The 21,854-nt window shown below is 42.1% G+C and overlaps 1 protein-coding gene across 1 annotated transcript in view; it reads right to left on the reverse strand.

Moving 5' to 3' along the window:
• The window catches only part of LOC117702796 (uncharacterized), a 32,963-nt gene extending 11,809 nt beyond the window's left edge, over nt 1–21,154 (reverse strand). The window contains exons 1-5 of the mRNA XM_076928209.1: nt 20,999–21,154; nt 17,853–18,033; nt 16,851–17,013; nt 15,587–15,718; nt 14,715–14,901 (exon numbers count right to left, since the gene is read on the reverse strand). Of these exons, the coding sequence (XP_076784324.1) occupies nt 14,715–14,901; nt 15,587–15,718; nt 16,851–17,013; nt 17,853–18,033; nt 20,999–21,154 (819 nt within the window). The remainder of the gene's footprint in view (nt 1–14,714; nt 14,902–15,586; nt 15,719–16,850; nt 17,014–17,852; nt 18,034–20,998) is intronic.
• Nucleotides 21,155–21,854: the final 700 nt, after the last annotated feature.

The raw sequence follows: 21,854 nt of genomic DNA on the forward strand, positions 1-21,854 counted from the left end.
CTTAGGATGCTAGAAATTATAGTCTATGTTATATGGTGTATATTATATTATACAATGTGTTACAAAATTATTGCTGTACATCAAGAAGATGTTCATCTTCTTAGGAGTAGAAATATTTGAGCAGAGGTTCCAGATTGGCAGGGCAAGTGTGTTTCTACACAGAGGTGTGCAGGATACCCTTCTTGCTGTGCTTGCAGCAGGCAGGGCTTTAGACAGAGCAGAAGCACATCCATAGCTGCTCAGCATTCAGGAGAAAACGTTGAAGAGTAAAAATTAATACTAGTTTTGATCTGTCTGCGATAATCTTTACAGGAGATGAGGTAACTAAGGTTAAAAGTCTTTGAGCAAAAGCCTATAATACATTCCATCCTTAGCCTTGGGAAGGCTTCACCTTAAAAGCCCCTAAAGAGACATAGCAATGAATATCTCCATAGCCTATTACCTCTGAAACTGCTTTTATACCCTGCCTTCAAGGCTGGCCACATGGTTTAGTTCACCACTGCTAAAATGCAGCAAGGGAACACTGCTCATAGTGATTTGTGTTTATTTGCTTGTTTGTTTGATTTTGGTTTGGGTTTTGTTTGGTTTGAGGTTTAGGCTTTTTGTTCCACTGGTTTGGGGTTTTGAAGTTTCTTTTTCTTTTTCTTTTTCTTTTTTTTCTTTTTTGTTCTGGTCATTATTTTGGTATTTTGCTGTGGTTATATGCATTGGCTATACTGATCTAGCTGATTAGAGAAATGGCTGCATTTTTGTGAATTAGAAAAAATCATTTTCAAAGCCTTCACACTTTGACAGCTCTTGTCACCATGTGTGTTGTCACACTGCTGTATCCCCAGAATTCAGACAGAGATGGATCTCTATGAGCTTCAGGCTACATTGTAAATTCCCAGCCAGCTAGCCAGTTCTACACAGTAGTTTATAGGGGGCATGGAAACTATGTAAATACCCACTTAATGATGAAAAATGTATCCATACCGTACCCTTTAGGTCATATGTTTAGATACCCCTAAAATATGGTGCAGGTATTCACATTGTCCTGAAATAGTCATGAAAACAAAATTAATGAGAGCCACCACTGTATTGTTCTAAAGCCTCTTAGTAAAGGAGTATTCATTCAGAGTTTTTTTTTTTTTTAAGAAAACCAGAGCTATTTGCCTCTCATTTCCTTGAAATACATCCTCGGGGATAACTATAAAGTTGAAATAATGACTTCCCAGATAAAGACTTCCCAAATTTCCATGTTGAGAATTCCCACACATGTTGAGATGTGGCTTTATTTTTAGGTAATATTAGTGTGGCGACACATTTGGAGCTTTTGTGGTGTTGCTTGGTTTTGGAGGGTTGTTGTTTGTTTTCTTTTATTTATATGTATCTTTCCCTGCTGGATGTCTGTGCACCACATGCATGCAATTCCTCCCGAGACCTGTAGGGGCTGAAGGGGCGATCAGAGCTGGGCTGCCTTGAGTACCTCTGCATGCTTGCCCACTCCTGAGACCAGCCTCACCCCTCCTAGGCCCGAAGCAGATTCCCAAGGCCTATAAAGGCAGGTTGCATGGGGCCTGCGAAAGAGACTTGGGACTCACCCACTTCTCCGTGGGATCCCAAGGCAAGGCACTTGGTGTCCTGACTAACAGTCCCATGTGGAGCCTGATTCTCACTGCAGAGCATAGCCTGCTCCGCAGACCACAGCCCTCAGCCTCTGTGTACACAATGCCAACTGCCAGCAGGGGTCCCCAGTAGTGATCCATCTCAAGGCAGGAGAACTCAGAATTAACTGAAGGGATCACTGGAAACCTACTGACTCCTGGGACATGTTCCATTCCAGGATCAGTTCTGGAAGAAATCTGCAGTTGTGCATTTCACCGGTTGCCAGGTGATACTGTACTAATCCTAGGTCACACTTGGAGACCAACTGCTCTGCAGCTAACATGTGCTTGGTGTCCAGACATGTAGCATTTTCCCAGAGAACGGTTACCACAGTCAAAGAATGAATCTGAGTTAGTGAGTGACTTTTACACCAGATTTATTCCTTCCCACCTCACCTTCCAATCTCTTCTATTAAGGACAGCTTCCCAGAGCACTCAAGTATTACGAACCAAAAAAAAAAAAAAAAAAAAAAAAAAAATGTTGCTGTCAATAAGGTGAAAATTTCAGAAGGAGGAAGTAGAGAAAATGTCAGTGGGTAATCTACTCCTCTGAAATGAAGCCGTCCTCGGAAATTACTGACTGAGATCTCAATAACAGCATCTCAGGAATTTCATGCACAGCATTCCCAGACTAGGCTGATTAGGAAATGTAAAGAAAAATAAATGCCTGTCAACATTTTCCATGATTACACTTGATTTGCCACACAGTGCCAAATGGTGTTTTTTTAACTATTTAATTTTATATCTTTTTTTTTTTTTTTTTTGAGACAGGGTCATCATGAGCTTTGATTAGCTCAGATCTCGCTATTTATTTATTTATTTATTTATTTATTTATTTATTTATTTATTGTAGGTACACGAAAGAATATTATGATACCCATGTGGGGGTCAGATGATAACTCAGTGTGGTGGTCACATGAAGCAAGGTGGAGAGGATTTCAAAATAAACCTGTAGCTCTGACTTCAAGGACCCTTTTACAGAGTTCTGAAGACTCAACTCAGATTCAACACTGTAACTCCCAAGGTAGGTCTGGGTCTTGTTTTTAATGTGACCCTTGTTCCCAAACTGCCCCTCTTTCTGATATCAGTCTGCTTCTGCCTCCTGAGTGCTGGGATCAAACAGATTTTCTGCACTCCACTGTTCTGCATGTTTTAATGCTTCTTATATAATTTTTGAATTCCCTGACTTTCATCAGAGTGTAAAAGACCTTTGAAGCTTATGTTACCCTGGGCTGACACCTTGCGGTAAAATCGACTCTTGCAGCTTCTATTTCTAAGGATGGAAGAAAAATCATTAAAAGGAGGGTTAGAGAAACTGCTAGTGAGTGGGATAAGCCCCAAAACCACAGGGAAAAGGGTCCAGTTCTGAGCACCCAGCTTGTCCTTCAGTGTCCCCGTCGCTGGCTAGAATCTTTATAATAAAGTTGATACACCAGAAGACTAAATAAATTAGCTCCTACAAATAAGTCTGTACACCTAAACTGCACTCAAATACTTTTATCACATTTTTTATTTATTTATTGTAGGCATGTGGATGAATGTCACTGTACTCATGTGGAGGTCTGATGATCACTCGGTGTGGTGGTCACAAGAAGCAAGGGTTGAGAGGACCTCAAAATAAACCTGTAGCTCCAACTTCAGAGACTTCTTTCCTCTCACCATACAGTTCTGCAGATTCAACTCAGACTCCAGAAACTGTAACTCCCACCCAAGGTGATAGGAAACATTTGCAATTCAGCATCTGAGTTGTGTCTCCAACCCGAGTATTGTTTTCTATGTGGTTCTAGGTCAAGGGCTTCCCAACTTGATGAATCTATGTGCATTTGAAGAATAATTTCTAGACTCCTATAGAGTGTGGGATGCCATTTTAGAGGTGAATGGAGAAAAGTGGTATGAAAGCAAAAGGAGAGAAGACACTACTGAGACTGATTATAATGGGAGGGCCCAGAAAAAGAGAGGCTGAACGTGATTGTTACATTTTGTATCACGGGCTGAATATCACATGGAGCCCATTGAGATATGTTAGTGTGGCTAAAGAGTTAAAATTAAAAATAGCTAGTTGGGGTACTGCTTAGCTCCAACACAGGTCTCCAAACCCTGACACAATCTGATTTTGTTTTTAATCACAGAGAAGTAGTTAAACACTTTACCATAACTGAAAAACCACCCTAGCTGTAATAACACATCTCTTCCTCCCCAATCTCCCCTTCTTTCATCTCTACCCCTCCTTCTTTCCCCTCCTTTCCTTTCTTTCTGTTCTTTTTTCTGGGGATGTGAGCCCAAGACTTCATGCAGAACTACTGATCCAGAACATGCAGGCACTAAGGAGTCTGATCAAGATCTGCTTTCTGTCATTGCTGATGATGTCCTGGCAATAGTCATGTTTGTCCTTCATTCTACTTCGGGTAGCATCTGTTCATTTCCATGCATTTCTGCTTGCTCAGGGCCTTCACATTCCTAAGAGAGGATAGATCGCTTACACACAGCAACACAGACCTCTTCTCAGCAGCTTTTCTGAGTTCTCATAGCACCTTAGCTCCCTATTTCTTGTTTTATTTTAAACACAAAACTACCTAAGTGCTAATATGCATATTTTAAGGGTTTGCTCAGGTGCAATTTAAATGCTAAGTTCTGAACCCCAAGACCTGGTTGCTCCAAGATAAAAGGATCTTCATGTACACCAGCCTTTCTTGTGTAAACCTTGCTCCCCAATTTAAAACTATTGGTTAAATGAAACTGGCAAAAGCCAATTACTGGGGGGAAAAGAGTGAGGTAAAGTGTGAGTTTCCAGGCTGTGGGGGTGGGGTGTGTGTCACAGGTAGGGACCACAAGGAGAAGAGAGGATTGAGATAGGAGGAGACAGTATAAAGATGCAGATAGAAAAATGGCAGGGGAGGAAGAGGAGGAGAAGGAGAAGATGACAAAGAAAACAGGAGGTCTCCTTTAGTCCTGATGGACCAGCAGCAGGTGTCAGATTGTGATGCCTCTCCAGGATGCGAGACTGCTGCAGCATCAAGAACCCAGAAAATTTTCAACAACAAGTATTTGGGAAATACAGTGGGGTAGTAGCCAGATCTTGGGGGTCAGTATTTATCATTTTAATACATAGCAGTACCGGATCAACCCCCTATATATTCCTTCAGTCTATTAATAAGTACTTACTAAGAACACTATGTTACAAGAAAACCTACAGAATCAACTAATGTGGGGTCATAGAAGCTCACAGAGACTGAACTGACAACCAGGGAGCCAGCATGGATCTGCCCTAGGCAATTCTGCATTTGATATGGTTGTGTTTACTTTGATCACCTCGTGGTAATCCTAAGAGCAGGAGAGGAGGATGTCTCTATCTCTTTCTTTTGCCTTTTTAAAGGATAATTTGACTCCTACTGGGTTGTGTAGTTCCAGCCTTGATGTGAGGGGAGGTGCCTAATCTTGGTGCAACTTGATGTGCCATATTTGTTTGACATGCCTGAGAGGCTTCCCTTATTCTAAAGGGCAAAGAAGGAGGAGTAGATGCGCCAGGGCAGAGATAAGGGGAGGATCAGGAAGGAGAGGACGGAGGGGCAACTGTGGTCAGGATCTAAATATCTATGAGAGAACAAATAGTTAAAGAACACTGTGTTACATGCAGTGTTGTGTTAAAACCCATAAATTCAACCCCGTTACTTAGCGTCCTGCAAAGACATTGTACTTGGAAGATAAATATCTGTAATCAAAGTGCAAGAAAACAGAAAACAGGAAATGGGGAAGCTATGTTTAATTTCACTCCAAGTTTGAACTTTCTATCAGCTTCATTTTGCTGCTTTGAAAGCGTTTGAAATGTGGGTATATATTCAGCATACTGATGCAAAGCCTTCTTCATCCCTTAGAGACAGTACCCAATGACTGTCTGTGTGTAAGTGTCTATAAACATATGGGGAAATAAATGCATGACTTGGAGCTATGGTTAAACACAGGACAGACTTTTGTTAGAGAGAAGAGGAAATGGAGACAAATCTGCTTCTCCATCTTTTCTTCCCTTACCTTGATGGAAAGCCCTGCTGAGGCTGTACACTGAGGAAGAACTGGGGAAAAGGCAGAGGGAGTCTTCACCATGTTCTTCCAGTAATCTAAAATGGTTTGGGAAAGAGAAAGGAGGTAGTTGGGGCAGCAGTGGACTAACAGACTCAAGGATGGGAACACAATGAGAGAGGCATTCAAGATGGAAGGAAGGAAAAGTGAACAAGCAAGGCAGGTAGTGAAGAAAGGTATGGTAAAGCCTTGCACAACACAAGGATATGTAAGAATGTAATTTCAGATCTCAGCTTGAAATTAAAATTAAAAGATTCTTAAGTTTGAGTCAAATATTAGCTGCCCCAGAGGCACATCCCAGGAAGAGAACATTCCAAAGACTCAAACAAACATTCCAGGAAAAAAGACCCAAGATAGGAGTCTATGAGCCATTAACAAGTAAACCTTGGTAAACAGAAGCTACTTAAGCTGACCTTCTTTGTTGTAAAAAGATAAGGTGTAAACTTGAGTTACTTAGAAACCAGGCCTGGGAACAGAAACCAGGCCTGGGAATGGCTGTTGGAGTTTGGCCTTTATGGTTATTGTTAAGAAGTAACTGTATTAGTGCTCTCATAAATTTTGTAAAACTAGTATATAAGCTGCCCTTAGCTTTAATTTGGGGTTCTTCTTGCCTGCATGCAACAGAACCCTAGTATCCTGGTTGTCATCTGGTCATCTTATCATTAATAAACCTCATATTATTGCAAGGAATCCTGTCCTTGAGTTTCTCTGGGGGAGCATATTCCCTGGTTTTGTTATCTTTAGAGTCCAACAGATGGTCTTTGAACAGAAGCCCAAAATTCTATGATTTTGTTGAATATGTTTTCTGTGCCATTAAACTGGTATTCTTCACCCTCTTTTATTTCTGTTACTCTAATATTTTTGATCTTTTCATTGTGTCCTGAATTTCCTGAATCTTTTGGGTTACAGGTATTTTACACTTTGTATTTTCTTTGACTGAATTGTCAATATCATCTGTGGTATCTCCTTTGCCTGAGATTCTCTTTTCTATCTCTTGTATTCTGTTGGTGATGCTTGCATCTTTAGCTCCTGATCTCTGCTGTAGGTTGTCCTTCTCCAGGGTTGCCTACATCTGTGATTTGTCTAAGGTTCTTTTGCTCTTGTGTTTTCTTGTTTTTTTATTTATTTATTTACATTTCAAATGTTATCTCCCTGCATATTTTCTCCTTCACAACACACTTTTATACCACCTCCCCTGCCTTTATGCAGGTGCTGCCTCACCCACCCACCAATTCCTGACTCAGCCCCTAGCATTTCCCTACCCTGCACATGGAGCTTCCACTGGACCAACCTCAGCTGCTCCTTTCCTAAAAAGGGTCTCTCAGGGCCTGGAGACCCTGTGGTTTACAACCAAGGGTATAGATCACAACACCCAAAGAATGATCCCATTATATAATTGCCATGATGGCAAACACTTAATGAAAATACACATATGGTCACAACTTATCTTTGATGACCCTTATTGTACTTCATCTTACCTTAGCTTCTGTATGTACTTTTTATTAACGCATTAAAGAGAGAAATTATCCTCTCATTAGTCGTGATACATTTGTCCTACTCTGACATTTGATACTGGGTCTGAAGAACACAGTGAATAACTTTTACCAGTTTTGAAAAAACACAAGATTTCTGGGAGCATTTTAAAAAATTATTATTTAGATTGCACCTCAAGGGAAAAGAACTCCAATGCCTGAAGCAATCATGCTAATTCCCCACACTACACAGCAATCTATTCTTCCCAGATCAATCCAGTTCTTCCTCTTCCTTCATCATCCCAGGGTCAAACCTATATAAATACCCTTAGAAAACACTATGGCCCCCTTATAGATTGATTTGATTGATTCAAAAATTGAAGCCTCGGTCTCCTAAATCTGTGACCTTGTTTAGTAATAGACTGTATGGTGGTTTGAATAAGAATGGACACCATAGGCTCATATGCTTGAATGATTAGTCACTGGAGAGTGGCAGTGTTTGAAAAGGATTAGGAGGTGTGGCCTTCTAGAAGATGGACTTTGAGGTTTCAAAAGCTCATGCTAGGCCCAGTTCTATACCTGCCTCTATGCCTACAGGTCACAATGTAGCTCTCTACCAGTGCTCCAGTGTCTGACAGCATATTGACATACTATCCACCATGATGATAATGTGCTAAACTCCTGAAACTGTAATCGAGCCCTCGATGAAATGCTTTCTTTCACAAGAGTTGCCTTGTCTATGCATAGCACTCGAATATTATCTAGGACAGACAAATTAGAGGCATAACAATGTAAGATGGGGTCTTACAAGGTTCAGATGGATCTGTGCCTTAGTTACTATTTTAGTTTTTGAAACCAAGTTCCTGACAAAAAGCAAGTTAGGAAAAGTCTTATTTTGGTTCACTATTGGGTCATCATGGTGTGGAAGATGTGATGACAGGCATGTAAAGCAGCCTGCTCATTTCTTAGCCAATTAGGAGAAGGGGTAAATGGAATTCCAGCACACAGCTAACTTTCTAGCTTTCTCCTTGTCTCCTTCTTAATTGGGTTTTTAATTAAAATATATCTATAACATTCTCTGGTCAATATTATCTAAATGGCTGGTCAATATTATCTAAATGGCTATTTGTTGTCTAGGAGAGATTCGAAGCTGTGTGAATTCCAATAGAACTAGTGGGAGAGAGGATCTTAAAAGAGTTGCAGGAGAGGAAGCCATAATCTGAATGTATCGTATTAAAAATCGTTTTCAGTAAAAAACATAGAAAAAGAAAGAAGAATATGTCTGCATTCTACTTTCAATTTTTAATTATAAATAAAGCTAAATTCAAAACTGAAAGATGGTAGATGAATTTTCCAGACCACATGAAAAATATCCTGGCAACATCTACCATCCCTCTCCCTTGCTAGTCTTGAACTGAAATACTCACCACCACAGTCCTGTGTCCTCTGCTGCAGGCTCCATCCTCTGGGTTTGTATGAAGCTTACTCTAAACACTGTTTTGATGGTACTTCAACATTATTTATTTACCACCTTTAGGAGAGTTCTCAATTCTGCAGTTCATCTGATAAACCCAATCTGCATTGTCATGCAGGAAGAGACATGAGAGATCAACTCCAACCCTAACAATAAGATATCCAGAGGCAAGATCAGGAAGCCACTCTAATGCCCTACATGGAGGCCTCAAAGTTTAAACACTGAGCATGCCTACCCCAGGAGTGTGACCCTACAGGTCTCAAGAATCTTTTCTCTTTGGTTGGGTGTGAATTGGTTTCTCAGAGAACCTAAAGAGCAATGATTAACAATCCTCTGTCACTTCAGTTCCAGGTGGAATCCACTGACCTCTTCTGGCCTGGCCTCTGGGGACTTGCAAGCATGTAGTGCAAAAACCTACAGCAGGAAAAACACCCATACATATAAAAGAAATAACTCAAAAACAGAAACAATGCCCCCAAAACTTTTTATAAAAAACAAATTTTTATAAAAGCATCCAATATATTGTCCAGACCAAGAGCAAAAAGAAAAAGAAACCATCATTATTATTAGAACAACAATTAAAAAAAGGATAAAAAATCAATACTAAAAAAATAACCAACATCTCCAAAACGGTCTTGAAATTCATTATCTCTGTTGGGAATTCATAAGTGATGCTATATTTCAAGAAAACAAGAGGCATACAGCTCCATGTTTACTGATTTCTTTTATACTCATTTATTGAATATTTTTATTTCTTGTGATGTATTAGAGAAATACACTTGTGTTTCTACTTTATCAACTTAATCATCTACATAGTGGTACATTTTTAAATAGCGAAATTTATAACAACAAAGTTACAGCATGGATACATTTTTCATCATGAAGTTGGGATCCACAGATTTTGACACACTATCCATATCAAAAGCACAATTTTCTGTGTAGCTGTGACTGGGTGGGAACTAATAATGAGGCCTAAGCCACATGCTACTTGAAGAGGTCCACTCCTGCCTGATACTTGCAGTGTTAGAAGACAGAGAACCACACATGAATACAGAAGGTCTCATGAGGGAAAAATTAGTGATTACATTTTTATCCATGAAAATACATTAAATTTATTCAATACCAACTTAAAGTGGGGGAGTCAATATATATAGTATATAAAATTAGTAAAACAACAAATTAATAACATAACAAAAAATAAACAGCAAAACTTCAAATGAAACAAAGAAACCATATCCTCAAAGCAATCAAAATTCTAACCAAATCCAAAACATTATAATTAAACTAAGAAGCATTCTTTAGCTGCAGATTTTACAGCACAGACCTACAGCCTGTTACTGGCCTTGAAAATATTGTCCAAAGGCTGCCAACGATGGTAATAATCTCTTCAACATGTGTTCTCCTTGTGAAGAGTTGTGTCTGAGGGAAATCTTGACCTGGTCTGCCTGTTTGAGCTTTAGGAGGAGTATTTCAGACCTAGGGGAAGAAGAGACAAAGGCCTGTTGGGGACCTGCCATGTCAGCTATCCAGCAAACACCAGTTTATTGAACAGGAAAATCCAGTATGACCTTTCAGCCTAAGATCATTCCCAGTATCCCCAAAGGAGAAGAGCCACAGAGCACCTGGGCCTGGGACTTTTTCTCAGATTTAAAAAATGGCTTAAAAGTGAACAGTGAACTACACACTGTGCTGGACTTAAAATAAAACACCACATTTCTCCAATGGTCCATATATATTATACTGAAAAATAACTGTGTAGCAATTCTGAATCAAACACTATACAGAGGCCTTTGAGGGAACCTAGCTACCATTGAAGTGAAGGCTCTTATTATATCTGGAGTGCAGGAACCTGCCTGGTTCAGGTTCCTGAACCCCTGCATCTGTGACTCCCCAGAGAAACCATCTCACAGGAAATCCATGCTCACTGAAGAGATACTATACTCAGCAAGAGTGTGCTGCATGCAAATCTTCCCAAGGGAAAGCCTTGAACTTTAAAACAAATATTCATGAAGGAAAAAGGATACCCCTATGTTTATAGTTACTGTAGTATTATTTGTGGGGTGACTTAAGGGACAACAGGCTCAGGTCATACCAGAGAGCTCAGAAGGGAAGAAAGAGTACACAATAGACACAAACTCTGTGGATCACAAGAATGATCATGGACAGGATTTCTTTTAAACTAGATCAGAACAATATTCTGAGCTGCTCCTAGGTGACTGAGGCAGAGAATCATGTGGAAGGCCTGAGACCCAAAAATACAGTTATACAGGAATAGGAAATCTTCTTGGCTCCTGCTATCCCATCCTAGTACCTCATATCTCAGAGAGAGCAAAATGATACTGCATTGTTTGAGCCCAGCAATGGACACACACACACACACACACTAACACATACATAGACACACACACAATCACACCCAAAGACAGACATACACATTCCAGAACACACACAAGCACATGTTCATACATACAGTTGCAGGAACATTTTGACTTTCACTGTTCATGTTAATATAAGACATCATCCAGGACACTATAAAGCCATAAGAAATAAACACTTGAATTGAAAAATCCTGGAGAGATATCTCCGCAATTAGGAGCACTGATTTGTCTTTTGGAAGTCCTCAGGTCAATTCCCCCAAACCGCAAGGTAGCCTACAAACCATCTTAGTAAAATCAGATGCCCTCTTCTGGTGTCTGATGAGAGAGACAGTGTACTCACAAACATAATCTGATTAATTAAAAAAAAAAGAAAAAAGAAAATAAAAAACCTTGAATGGGACACGAACATAGTAGGCATAGCCTATAGACAGCTCAATAAAATAAATGCTTTTCCCTAATAAACAAAGGATGGAAATATGGAGATTTGGCCTGGTATGCAAGCCTGCTTAGGAAGTTCCCAAGGCTGTGTACAGTCGGCTTGGTTCCCAGCAAAGACACATGGAATCAGGGTGGACAAGCCAGTCCCTGCATCTTGCTCACTGTTTTCCAGCGACTCTAAAGTTAGCAGCATCTTCCAATAGGCCCTCCATTTTCCACAGCCTGTGTGGCTTTGTAACCAAAGCTATGAGCCCAGACAACTAGGAAATCTCTGTAACTAGGATGCAAAGTGAGACTTTTCTTCACATAAGGAGATCCTGTCCGGGATAATTTGTGGAAAATATGTCTAACTAGTTCAAGAACAAATGATGGTTTGTATGATCACCCTAGGCAATAGTCCATAGAAGGGCTGCACTACAGTATACTTGTTCACTCCTTGACTGAAGAACTTCTGGATAGTTTCTACTTCAGGGCAACTCTGTGAAGTACCACTACAACCATGATTTGCAATAATTTCCTCTGTGGACACCTACTTCTTGTTCTAGAGTCGCTGGGTCACTGGGGACTACAGAAACTATACAGTTTCTGAAGAGTTGGACATGGCTTCTCACAGGGCTGCCCCATTTTATATCATCAGCCATGTCTGAAGTTCCTCTTTTCTTCCAGCCCTCCTTGAGGATGATTTTAACTCAAACCAAATCACTTTTGAATGACAGCCTTTACACAGTGCTACAGACAGAACACAGGGTGAGTGCTTGAGACTACCAGGAGCCTAAGGGGCTGTCTGAGGCAGCCCTGTTCTAGCACCTCATCATAGGTATGGGCCTTCTGCTTGATGCAGATGCAACACCAAGCAACTCAGTGTTTCACAGAGTGATACTCAGGACAAACTCCAAGGCCAAAGATAACTGAGTCAAGCTTAGGCAAAGTTGGAAAAAATGGTAGGAGGTAATGAGGAAAACAAACCAGGATGCTGAGAAAATGCAATGAGCCACCTGACCTTCCAGCAGGCAGTCACTATACACCAAAAGCATAGAGGTGGACACAGACCCTTAGCCAGCCTTGTTGACTGTCAGTCCCATGGATTTGACACAGCAGCCTCCTACTCACCTCCATGTACTAAAGTGTTTGGTTTTCTTACAAGTGATTTCAATATGGGTAAATAGATTTCCCTCTATAACCAGTTTCAATAGTGATAAATAGATTTCCCACTACCAATGGTTGACAATCTGACTTTACACCACTATTTGTCTCCTTTTGTTCTATTGAGCTAGGTGTAGCAGCATGGTGACCTGCTGCTCTGTTTCATGTTTCCCTGATGCAAAGTGAACTGACACTGACACTGTGGTGAGCCCCACACTCTCATCTTAGAACAAGAGGCTGGTGTTCAGGTCCATAAGTTTCCTTTGAATAGGACCACCTTGGGGCCACCTTTTGTCTCATGTGTGCAGCCAGCTGTTGCTGGGCACCCCTTTGTGCCTCATATCCTGCTGTGGTTACAAGAGTTATATGTCTGCTTTGTGGTTGTTTCTCACATGGGTAGGCCTCCAAACCCCGGGCTAGGAAATTGTAATGAGTGAAGGAAGGACTGGGAAGGGGAAACTGAAATCATATGTTAAGATTTCAGAAGGGTGGGCTGGGCTAAATGTGAAATTATTGACGTTTAAGTGTTGGCAACATGGGTTCTGTTTGTTTGATAAAGGGTTGAATAACTGACCTGTGGGTTATGTGGAGCCTAGGTGTCTTGGGTAAGACCCATCCTGGCAAACAAACGCCCTCCTCCTTTCCCTGCTGATTTAATCTAAATGACAAGAAAGCTCATAAGAAAGCACAGTGGGCCAAGTTGTATATCTGACACAGGGAGCAGACAGCATTAGCTTCTTCTAAGTTAAGAAATTGTTTTCTTACAACAGCAACAAGAAAACGCAAAACAATGAAACATATAAACATGTTCTTCCTCTCTGTGAGTTATGAAAGCTTGTAGCAGTTTCTTGAGACAAAGCAATTCCAGGAGCTCTGCCTGGGAGGTGACAGAAGATTCAAAGATGCTGGTCAGACAGCTTAACCAAAACAGAAAGCCTGATCAAAACCACATGGAATTAACTGGCCTCTCAACACACACATCTATATACATATTGTCACAGATATGCATATGACTCCCCCCTCCCCACACACACATTCCAGAAATCATAAATGAGGGGGAAACAGTAAGGAGACCAAAATGCAGGAGGAACCACTGAATGTAGACTGTGAATATCTGATGTTTCATGTGAGACCCAGGACTCTGTAATTCATCTCGTGGGGACTAAATAAAACTTAGTAACTTCTGCAGACTAGGTTGAGAGAGTTTGAGAAATCTTTTTCTTGAAGCCTCACATCTCTCACCCAACCCTCAGCCTGAGAGAAGTCTTTCAAACATCCCTGTTCATCCAGTCAGCTCCTGAATACAAGCTACAGGAAAGAACTCTAGCAACAATGACAGAAACCACGACTGATGGGTGAACTATCTGTCAGGCTCTGTCAGTATGAACCAAGGTCTAGGCTCAGGTAGGAGACCATGTTGCAATGCAGGGTTGAGGAAGAGAAAAGACACAAGACCTCTACCCCCACCTTTTTTTTCTTAAATAATTTTTGTTAGAAAATTTATTACATTTCAGACGTTATCCCCTTTCTTCATCTTCCCCACCCAGAAACCCCCTATCCCATCCCCCTCCTCCTCCTTCAATGAGGATGTGCCACCACTGACCCCCCCCCATACACCTACATGCCCTTGAATTCTCCCACACTGGGGTATATAGCCTTCATGGGACCAAGGACCTCCTCTCCCACCTATGTCTGAAAAGGCCATCCTCCCCTACATATGCAGCTGGAGCCATGGGTCCAAAGCAAACGAGCTACAGGCCCTGACTTCATCACTCAATGTTCTGTGCTACTGCAAAGGAGGCAGCCACATAGAACCCCTCTAGTACAATGGCATGTAGGTGTGTAATGTGTGTTCACCCCATCTATCTTAATGAACTTCAGCTTGTAGTTGATCAGGAGGGTGTGCTTGCCAATCATCCAGTTTTTGAGAGAGCCTAACTCCACAGAAAGTCTTGTAAATGATCACAGAACAACTGGATAAGAATTAAGAGAGTGCCTGGACAAGGTGGAGGATGGTTATCTGGGCTTGACATTGTTTATGGTTAGACATGAGGGCAACCTGCTCCTAAGCATCCTCCATGCATCTTACCTGTTGGATATGCTTGGAAAATTTGTCATAGATCTTCATGCTGGCCTCCACACATAGCCTCCTTGTTTCCTTAGAACACACGTCCAGTGTAATCTGCTCCTTAAGCAGCTGCCTGTTTTCATTCCAGAGCATTTTTACTTCACTCTTCATATGAAGAGATTCTGTCAGGAGGTGACAGTTCCTGATGCTGAACCACAAAGAAGAAATGGTGATTATTCCCAGGCACCATTCATCTTTCTCCCACTTCTCCAAGTACCATCCCTTCTCATCATGGGCCCTGATCCCCAGATAGCCCCAGACTACAGACCAGAGTAGCCATGGGACCTCACATATAGGAAAGTCAAATCCAGAGGAAAGCAACATTCCAGAAGACTCAAGGTACTTCTGAAAACCCTGACACCAACAGGGACTCATGTATCTCCCAGAAGAGGACATGGGACCCATGATTGCATATATGTCTTTGGAATTAGAGAACCACCTCTAGGTAGAGACAAGGCAAAGCTTCTCTAGGAGAAGAGAGAAGACCCAACAGATACACATCATTCTATGTGTCTCATGCAAACCAGATCTGTAAATGTGCTTTCAGTGCCCCAGAGACTCAAGGTTGATTGATGTCTCCATCAAGGTGCACACCTTTTCTATTTAGAGGATACTGACTTTAGAAGGACAATGATTGGAGGGGCTCACAGCCTCATCACACTTGATCAAAATGATTTCAAGAGATCACAATCCTAGAGTCTTTCTTTGAGGGAGGAAGCTTCCTGTTGAGAGGCAAAAGTATAGAACCAGAGTCCTCACTTTGTTTTAAAGAAAATGATGGGCAGACACATTCTGTGCCTAGTGCTGGGGAAACAACAGTGTGAGTCACTCACCTGTAAAGTTGATTATTTTTAGTCAACTCCTGGCACATATACAAGGCCTCACTGATCTGCTGCGGAATGTTTTTGAGCTCGCTCATCACCTGGTCGTGTTGCATCTCCAGCATAGTAGTCTCAAAGTTGAACCTGTGGAAGGAGCAAATAATCCCTGAACTAAGGATTCAAAGATTACATTAATTCAAGTTGAATCGTGAACTACCCCAGCCCATATATGCCACAACCTAATGCCTTGTATTGGGTCCTCTTAGTGCTTATTAAACTTGTTACAATTGATCTGGGCACAGTAGAGCTAGGGAACTAAAAAATGGGAGCTGACCTACTTTGGCTTCATGAGGGGTCTTGAAGGAATAGATTAGGTCTTCAAGAACTTTCCAGGAGCCTGTGCCACAGTCCTAGGTCCAACTTAAACCTGTGATGACACTTTTTCACCTTGTAGACAAGGTTTTCTCAATCCTTGGTTCTATCACTACATAATTTCCCAAATTTCAGTATTTACAAGGAAAAGGGCTTACTGCCTATATCAGGATTTTCTAATGCCCATCAGTGGTGCACACAGAGATCATGTGCTGTGATGCTACAAGTGACCCTCCATGGCCACATCACTATCATTACCTAAAAAGTCAGTCAGGTAAATTCTCCAGCCCCATCACACTACACAGACTCCCTGGATCTTAAGTGGAATACACACACAGAGACAAACATACACACACATACACACACACACACACACACACACACACACCATCACAATCCCAAATGCATACAGTGATGTGACATTATCTCAGTGTAAACTGAACAGAATTTGAAAAAAGCAGTGATGACTTACCAGAAATCCACTCACACTGAGGGGCAGCAAATAGAATCAGGTCCTCCCAGTTGTTGACAGGACTAAATGTACCCAAAGCAGCTCCAGAAAATTACAAAAATGATTCACCATAGACACACAGCAGCTAGCATCTCCCACAAAGCAATACCAGTCCAGGCATCTTAAAATGCATGATAAGAGCTCACACACTAATACTGCTATTTCCTGAATGATTCATGCCACAGGCTATAGTTTTCTTTTAGAGGAATCAAAAGAGCTTGTGACCCCATCTCACTCCTATCTGAACTTCAAGTTCTGTGTCGAATATCCAATCAGCAAAATGCATTTGGACATGAGGATAGCCTGGAGTTGTAGCCTCCTGTGATATGTGGAAATCTAGGGTCAACAGAGAGGGCCCAAGATAGTCAGCTGAGAACTGGGCATAATGATTACCTCTTGTTCAAATCCTTGTTAATATAATGTGCCAGGATTCCCCGGAGTTCATCTCTCTCGTTCTTCATTCTTTCAAGGTCCCTTTTGAGCTTCTCCAACCTCTTCACTCTCTGCTCCTGCTCACTGATGGTGTAGGTTTGGGAGGACTCTTTCCCAACAGACCCTTCAGGTAGAGAAACACAAGGAAATTTGTAGGGAAAATACAACAGAAAAAGGAGAAACCATACTTACTCCCACAGAGAAGCCTGAGGAAGAGGGAATTCTAGAGACACAGTGAATTCCTGAAAGAGCAGGAAAGCTATCTTCAAGCTGGACTCCTCACCTATGTCCCTGCTCCCAACCACCATCACTAAACATATGGCTCAGTCCCTACTGCAGTCCCACTAACCCTGATGTGCTTAAGCTTTCCCAGTCAAGAAGAAATTGAGGGCATTGTCAGTTTATATCTGAAGATGTAGTCTGTACTGCTTAGCACAAAATAGATTGACCATAAACACCAGCACCAAAAATCTCTCACAAGCCAACACCTATCCTTGCTTCTTAAATGCATGATGAAAAACCACACACTACTACACTTATCCCAGACTGTAATTCAGCCCACATCATGTGTGTTCCAGACACATGTATACTTGTCAAGTATCCCTTGAAACTTGACAAGGGGATTATCCCTCTCTGTTCTTGGCATCACATATTCATGTAACCTACAGGAATCTATTGAGGATGAAATGCTTCAGCACTCTATCCTGAGAGCAAGGCTTTGTTATTCTCACAGAACTCTCTCCTGGCATCCTTTGCCTCTCAGCAGGAAATTCAGATCTCTCAGCAAAGCAACTGAAGGCTTGTCAATTCCTGGATCTCTGCGAAAGTAATCATCAGAAATTCTGGACTCTGGGTCTGCCATTAAGAAATTTTGAGGCTCCAGATGCTAAGCCCTTCTCCTGTAAGGACCTGCTCAAGCGCCCTTCCTCCAGGAAGCTTCCCCATGCACTGCCCAGGACTCACTGTGTCTTCCCCAGAGCCATCTCCTTCTTCCTGCTTTACAGAATGCCTTCTGCCTAGGTCTGGTCTCTGGTTGTATTGTATTGTCCCTACGAAACAGCCTGAGCAGCATGGACAACATGACTGCTTGTGAACCCAGAGGCTCTGACAGAATACCCCACAGGCAGTTGGTGTCACCACAACACTGGTGACATCACAGAAGATTCTAGGGTTCTCCTGGATACAAGAGATTGTCCAGGGAAGTGACTAATGATGATGTCACTGGAAACTGCCATGGCCTACCTGCTGACCAGCTTGCCCCACATTGACCAGTTTCTGAGGTGCCCTATCCTGGAGTCTCTCTTTGGACTCAGGGGATACCCCTTGGAAACTTTTCCTTTTAAAGCTAGAGATTTCTCTCTGCTTCATTACAAGTCAAGCACTTTGGATGGGAGAGTTGGTTCAGGCCTTGGCATGGGCAGCTCATCTTTGTTAGTACCTTAAGGTCTAGGGTTCTTGCTTGAGGGAGATTCTTCTCCATGATAAATCTACCCTTAGGTTCAGTTCATGTACTACAGTCCAGTTCCCCAGGGTGTCCTGTTTCCCAGAGGCAACAATGGTTCTCCTGCACCTTTAATCTTATGCAAGTTGGATTATATCTTCTTATTGTGCACATGCCTTCAGGGGAGACATTGCTTTAATATATTCAGACATGTGTTTGCACAATCCCATTTTTGCAATGTAAACTCCCTTGTTCATGGCAATATAGGAAGGAGTTTGCATCCAGGGGAATATCCAATTGTAAAGTTTATGTCTCTTCTTCAAAAGAGAAAACCCCACTTTCTCCCTTTCTCCATTACAACCAGACATAGTAGGCATCTTGAGCAAAGGTCAACAGGGACATTGGATTGCTGCTCTGTAGTTCCATTAGCCATCACTTCTCCAATATCTACCTTTCTGAGTTCCAGTGAGAACTCAATAGTTCACTGAGATCCAGCGAAACCTCCATTTAAATGTGTCCAGTAGTTCAGGAAGGACTGTGTTTGGCACTGTCATCTGTGGCTTCTGCCTTCTGAATCTATGGTACAATGTGACCTAACCTCTCAGGTGTAAGAGTGAAAAAATCATGTAAGTCCTTTCCAAATTGTTTGTGTTGTCCTGGGCTACTTCCTTCAGCCAGGTAGTATCACTATGACAATGATCAAAGGTGGCAATTCTGCAGAGAAACAGCAGGAGATTTATTAGGTAAAATGAAAAGGATTTGGAATATTAGTCAATCCTATTATAGAAATGAATTTCATTATGTGCTTGTGGTTTTATGAGAACAGCAGGAATAGAACGGTGATTTCAATCAATGAAAGTATGAATTTCATTTTATAGTCTTAATTTTACAAAGATAAGTTTATTAAGACCAAAAATAAAACAATGAAACGGGGAAAAACATCCAGGACAGAAATAAACATGAATTCTCCTGCTGGGTGTGGCTGCTCCTCTCTAACCTCAGCCTTCATTCCATACTGAATCCAGACCAGCACTTGCTAAACTCAAGCCAATTAAACAAAAGCCATCAGTTACAAACCAAATGACAACCATTTTCTGGAGTTAATTACCATTACAAGGTTAATTACCATTACTTAGTGTGATTCCAATATATCACTTAAAGCAATTCACTGGCCAAATGCACAACCTGAACCAACATAAAAAAAGCACTATACATTTAATATTAATAGTTAGTGGCTAAGTTTTCCTAATACAAGGGGTCTTTTTATTTTTTATTTATTTATTATTTATTTATTTATTTATTTATTTGGTTTTTTCTGAGAAAGGGTTTCTCTGTGTAGCCCTGTCTGTCCTGGAATTCACTCTGTAGTCCAGGCTGGCCTCGAACTCAGAAATCAGCCTGCCTCTGCCTCCCAGTGCTGGGATTAAAGGCATGGGCTACCACCGCCCAGGGAGGGGTCTTTTCTAATGGTACCATTGTAACTACTTTGTTTTTCTCAAGCACACTCAGTACTGGTACCCAGGTTACTGACTTCACATACAACCCCTACCAACAGTAAAAGTTAAAAGCAACATCAGGTTAAAGCATACCTTTACAATACTTGTAAATCACAGGTGGACATAATTTTCCCCCATCCTCCTTTACTTTGATAAATATATAAGCTTTGTTACAAAAATAATGCAAAAATGTCGAAACCAATCTACTATAACTCAGATATCTGATCAACTCTTACCCAGTATCCAAAGTCAAGATAAAAAAGGCAGGCCTTAACTTACTCCTGGTTCTGACCATATCATTTCTATAATTCTCATGTTCCAAAATACACTAACTTCCAGTCAGCGTCTCCATTAGTTCATAGTCCAGCACTGACTCTCTTGGGGAGGCAAACCTGTCACTTCAATGTCAATCTCACTGAGGACAGCAGCCACCTCCTGAACCAGCCTGCAGCATGCACAACTTAAACTTTAGTACAGTCCTAGCTTGTCAGAACAGGTCCAGAGGGGAGAACACTACTTCCTCCTCTTCCCACCTTGGCGCGGCACTCCTGTCTTCTTGCCCCCTGACTCAGGTGGCCTGGAATGCTTCTTGCCTCCCAGGCCTCCTTTCCTTTTCTCTCCCTGACCCAGCAGGCAGGCTGCCCTTTCTCTTGCAGGAAGATCCTGGCAGGCCCTCTTTTCTCTTGCCTTTCTGGCTCATCTTCCTCCTCTTGGCAGGTTCCTCTTGGACCTCTTCCCTCATCTGCTTGTTGGTGGCCCTTGTCACATCCAGCTGAGGTTTATTACTGTTCATGATTTGAAGTAGCTCCCACTGGTTCTTTTTCTTGGCTGGGAAGTACCCAAAGGGGGGCTGAAACTTCCTCTTCTTGCCAGAGCTTTGGGGCACTTTCTCCTTGGGGAGGCGTTCCTGGAAGCTTCCCACCGAAGCTCCTCCTTACTCTGGTGTTCCTTAGGGTGCAGCCCAGCTGAGCTGGGCATCTGCATCTTGTGCTCGCAGGCCAGGTTCTACAGAAGGTTCATCTCTTTCTTGGCCACGCGTTCTTTGTTGGCCTGAATCCTCTTGGTGAACTGGTCTTCCATGGGGTTGGCACTCTTGGGCACCTTGATGAGCCATTCCTTAGTGTCATCCTGTGCGCGCTTGTAGCCCCAAGACACCCCCACTGTCCACTCACCTCATCCCACATGAGGTTGGTCTTCTTTTTGAGACTGATGGGATGCCCTTTAGGCCAGCGGGTGAGGGGCAGGGGCCAGGGCAGCAGCTTCTCGCAGGGCAGGCATATGGCAGGCTCTAGCAAGCACACTACCACCGCCTCCTCCATGCACTCCATGGTCTGCAGCTGCCAGTAGCTGGTTGATGAGAAGCTGCATGTTGTCCCACGCCAGGGCCCGCAGCTCAGCCTCCAGCGAGGGCCTGGCCTGGCGCAGCACTGTCAGGGGATTGTGGTCCTAAGCCAGCAAGTTGCCCAGGTCGAATTCCAGCTCTAGCTCCTTGTGCACCTTGATGAGCTGCAGCTTCTCTGCCTCCTCTTGCTCTGCCTTGGCCAGCAGCTCCTCCACTCTCTTGCCATCCATGGCTCTTGATGCACACCTCTGTTCCCTCACTTTGGGGCAACAGCAGAATGTGTCCCTACTACAGCAATACTCTGTTTTATATTTCTGAAAGAGATGAATTAATGATCAGAAAGTTTAGAAAAATCTATTTAACTATCTAGTGAACTCCTGCAGACATGATCTGCTTTCCAACAAATTATACTTCTCTGTCCACCATGTTTTGTGCCAATCAGCAATTCAAAAAAAAATTGTGTTGAACAATTTGTTGTTTCCACAGGGAATAACAAGAAATAAAAATTTTAAAGACTCAAATGAAGACCACAGAGTGTTTCCTATCATGTTCTTTTTGAACTGCTTGCTTATTTAAGTCTTTTTTTTTCACAGCTCCAAGTGTGCTGGAGGAGAAGCTTCCACTGCTGTCAGATGTTCGGGTTATCCTTCTCATTGCACACAGAATCATCCCCACAGTACCCACAG

The sequence above is a fragment of the Arvicanthis niloticus genome, chromosome 2 (assembly GCF_011762505.2).
Source record: "Arvicanthis niloticus isolate mArvNil1 chromosome 2, mArvNil1.pat.X, whole genome shotgun sequence".
Classification (NCBI taxonomy): domain Eukaryota; kingdom Metazoa; phylum Chordata; class Mammalia; order Rodentia; family Muridae; genus Arvicanthis; species Arvicanthis niloticus.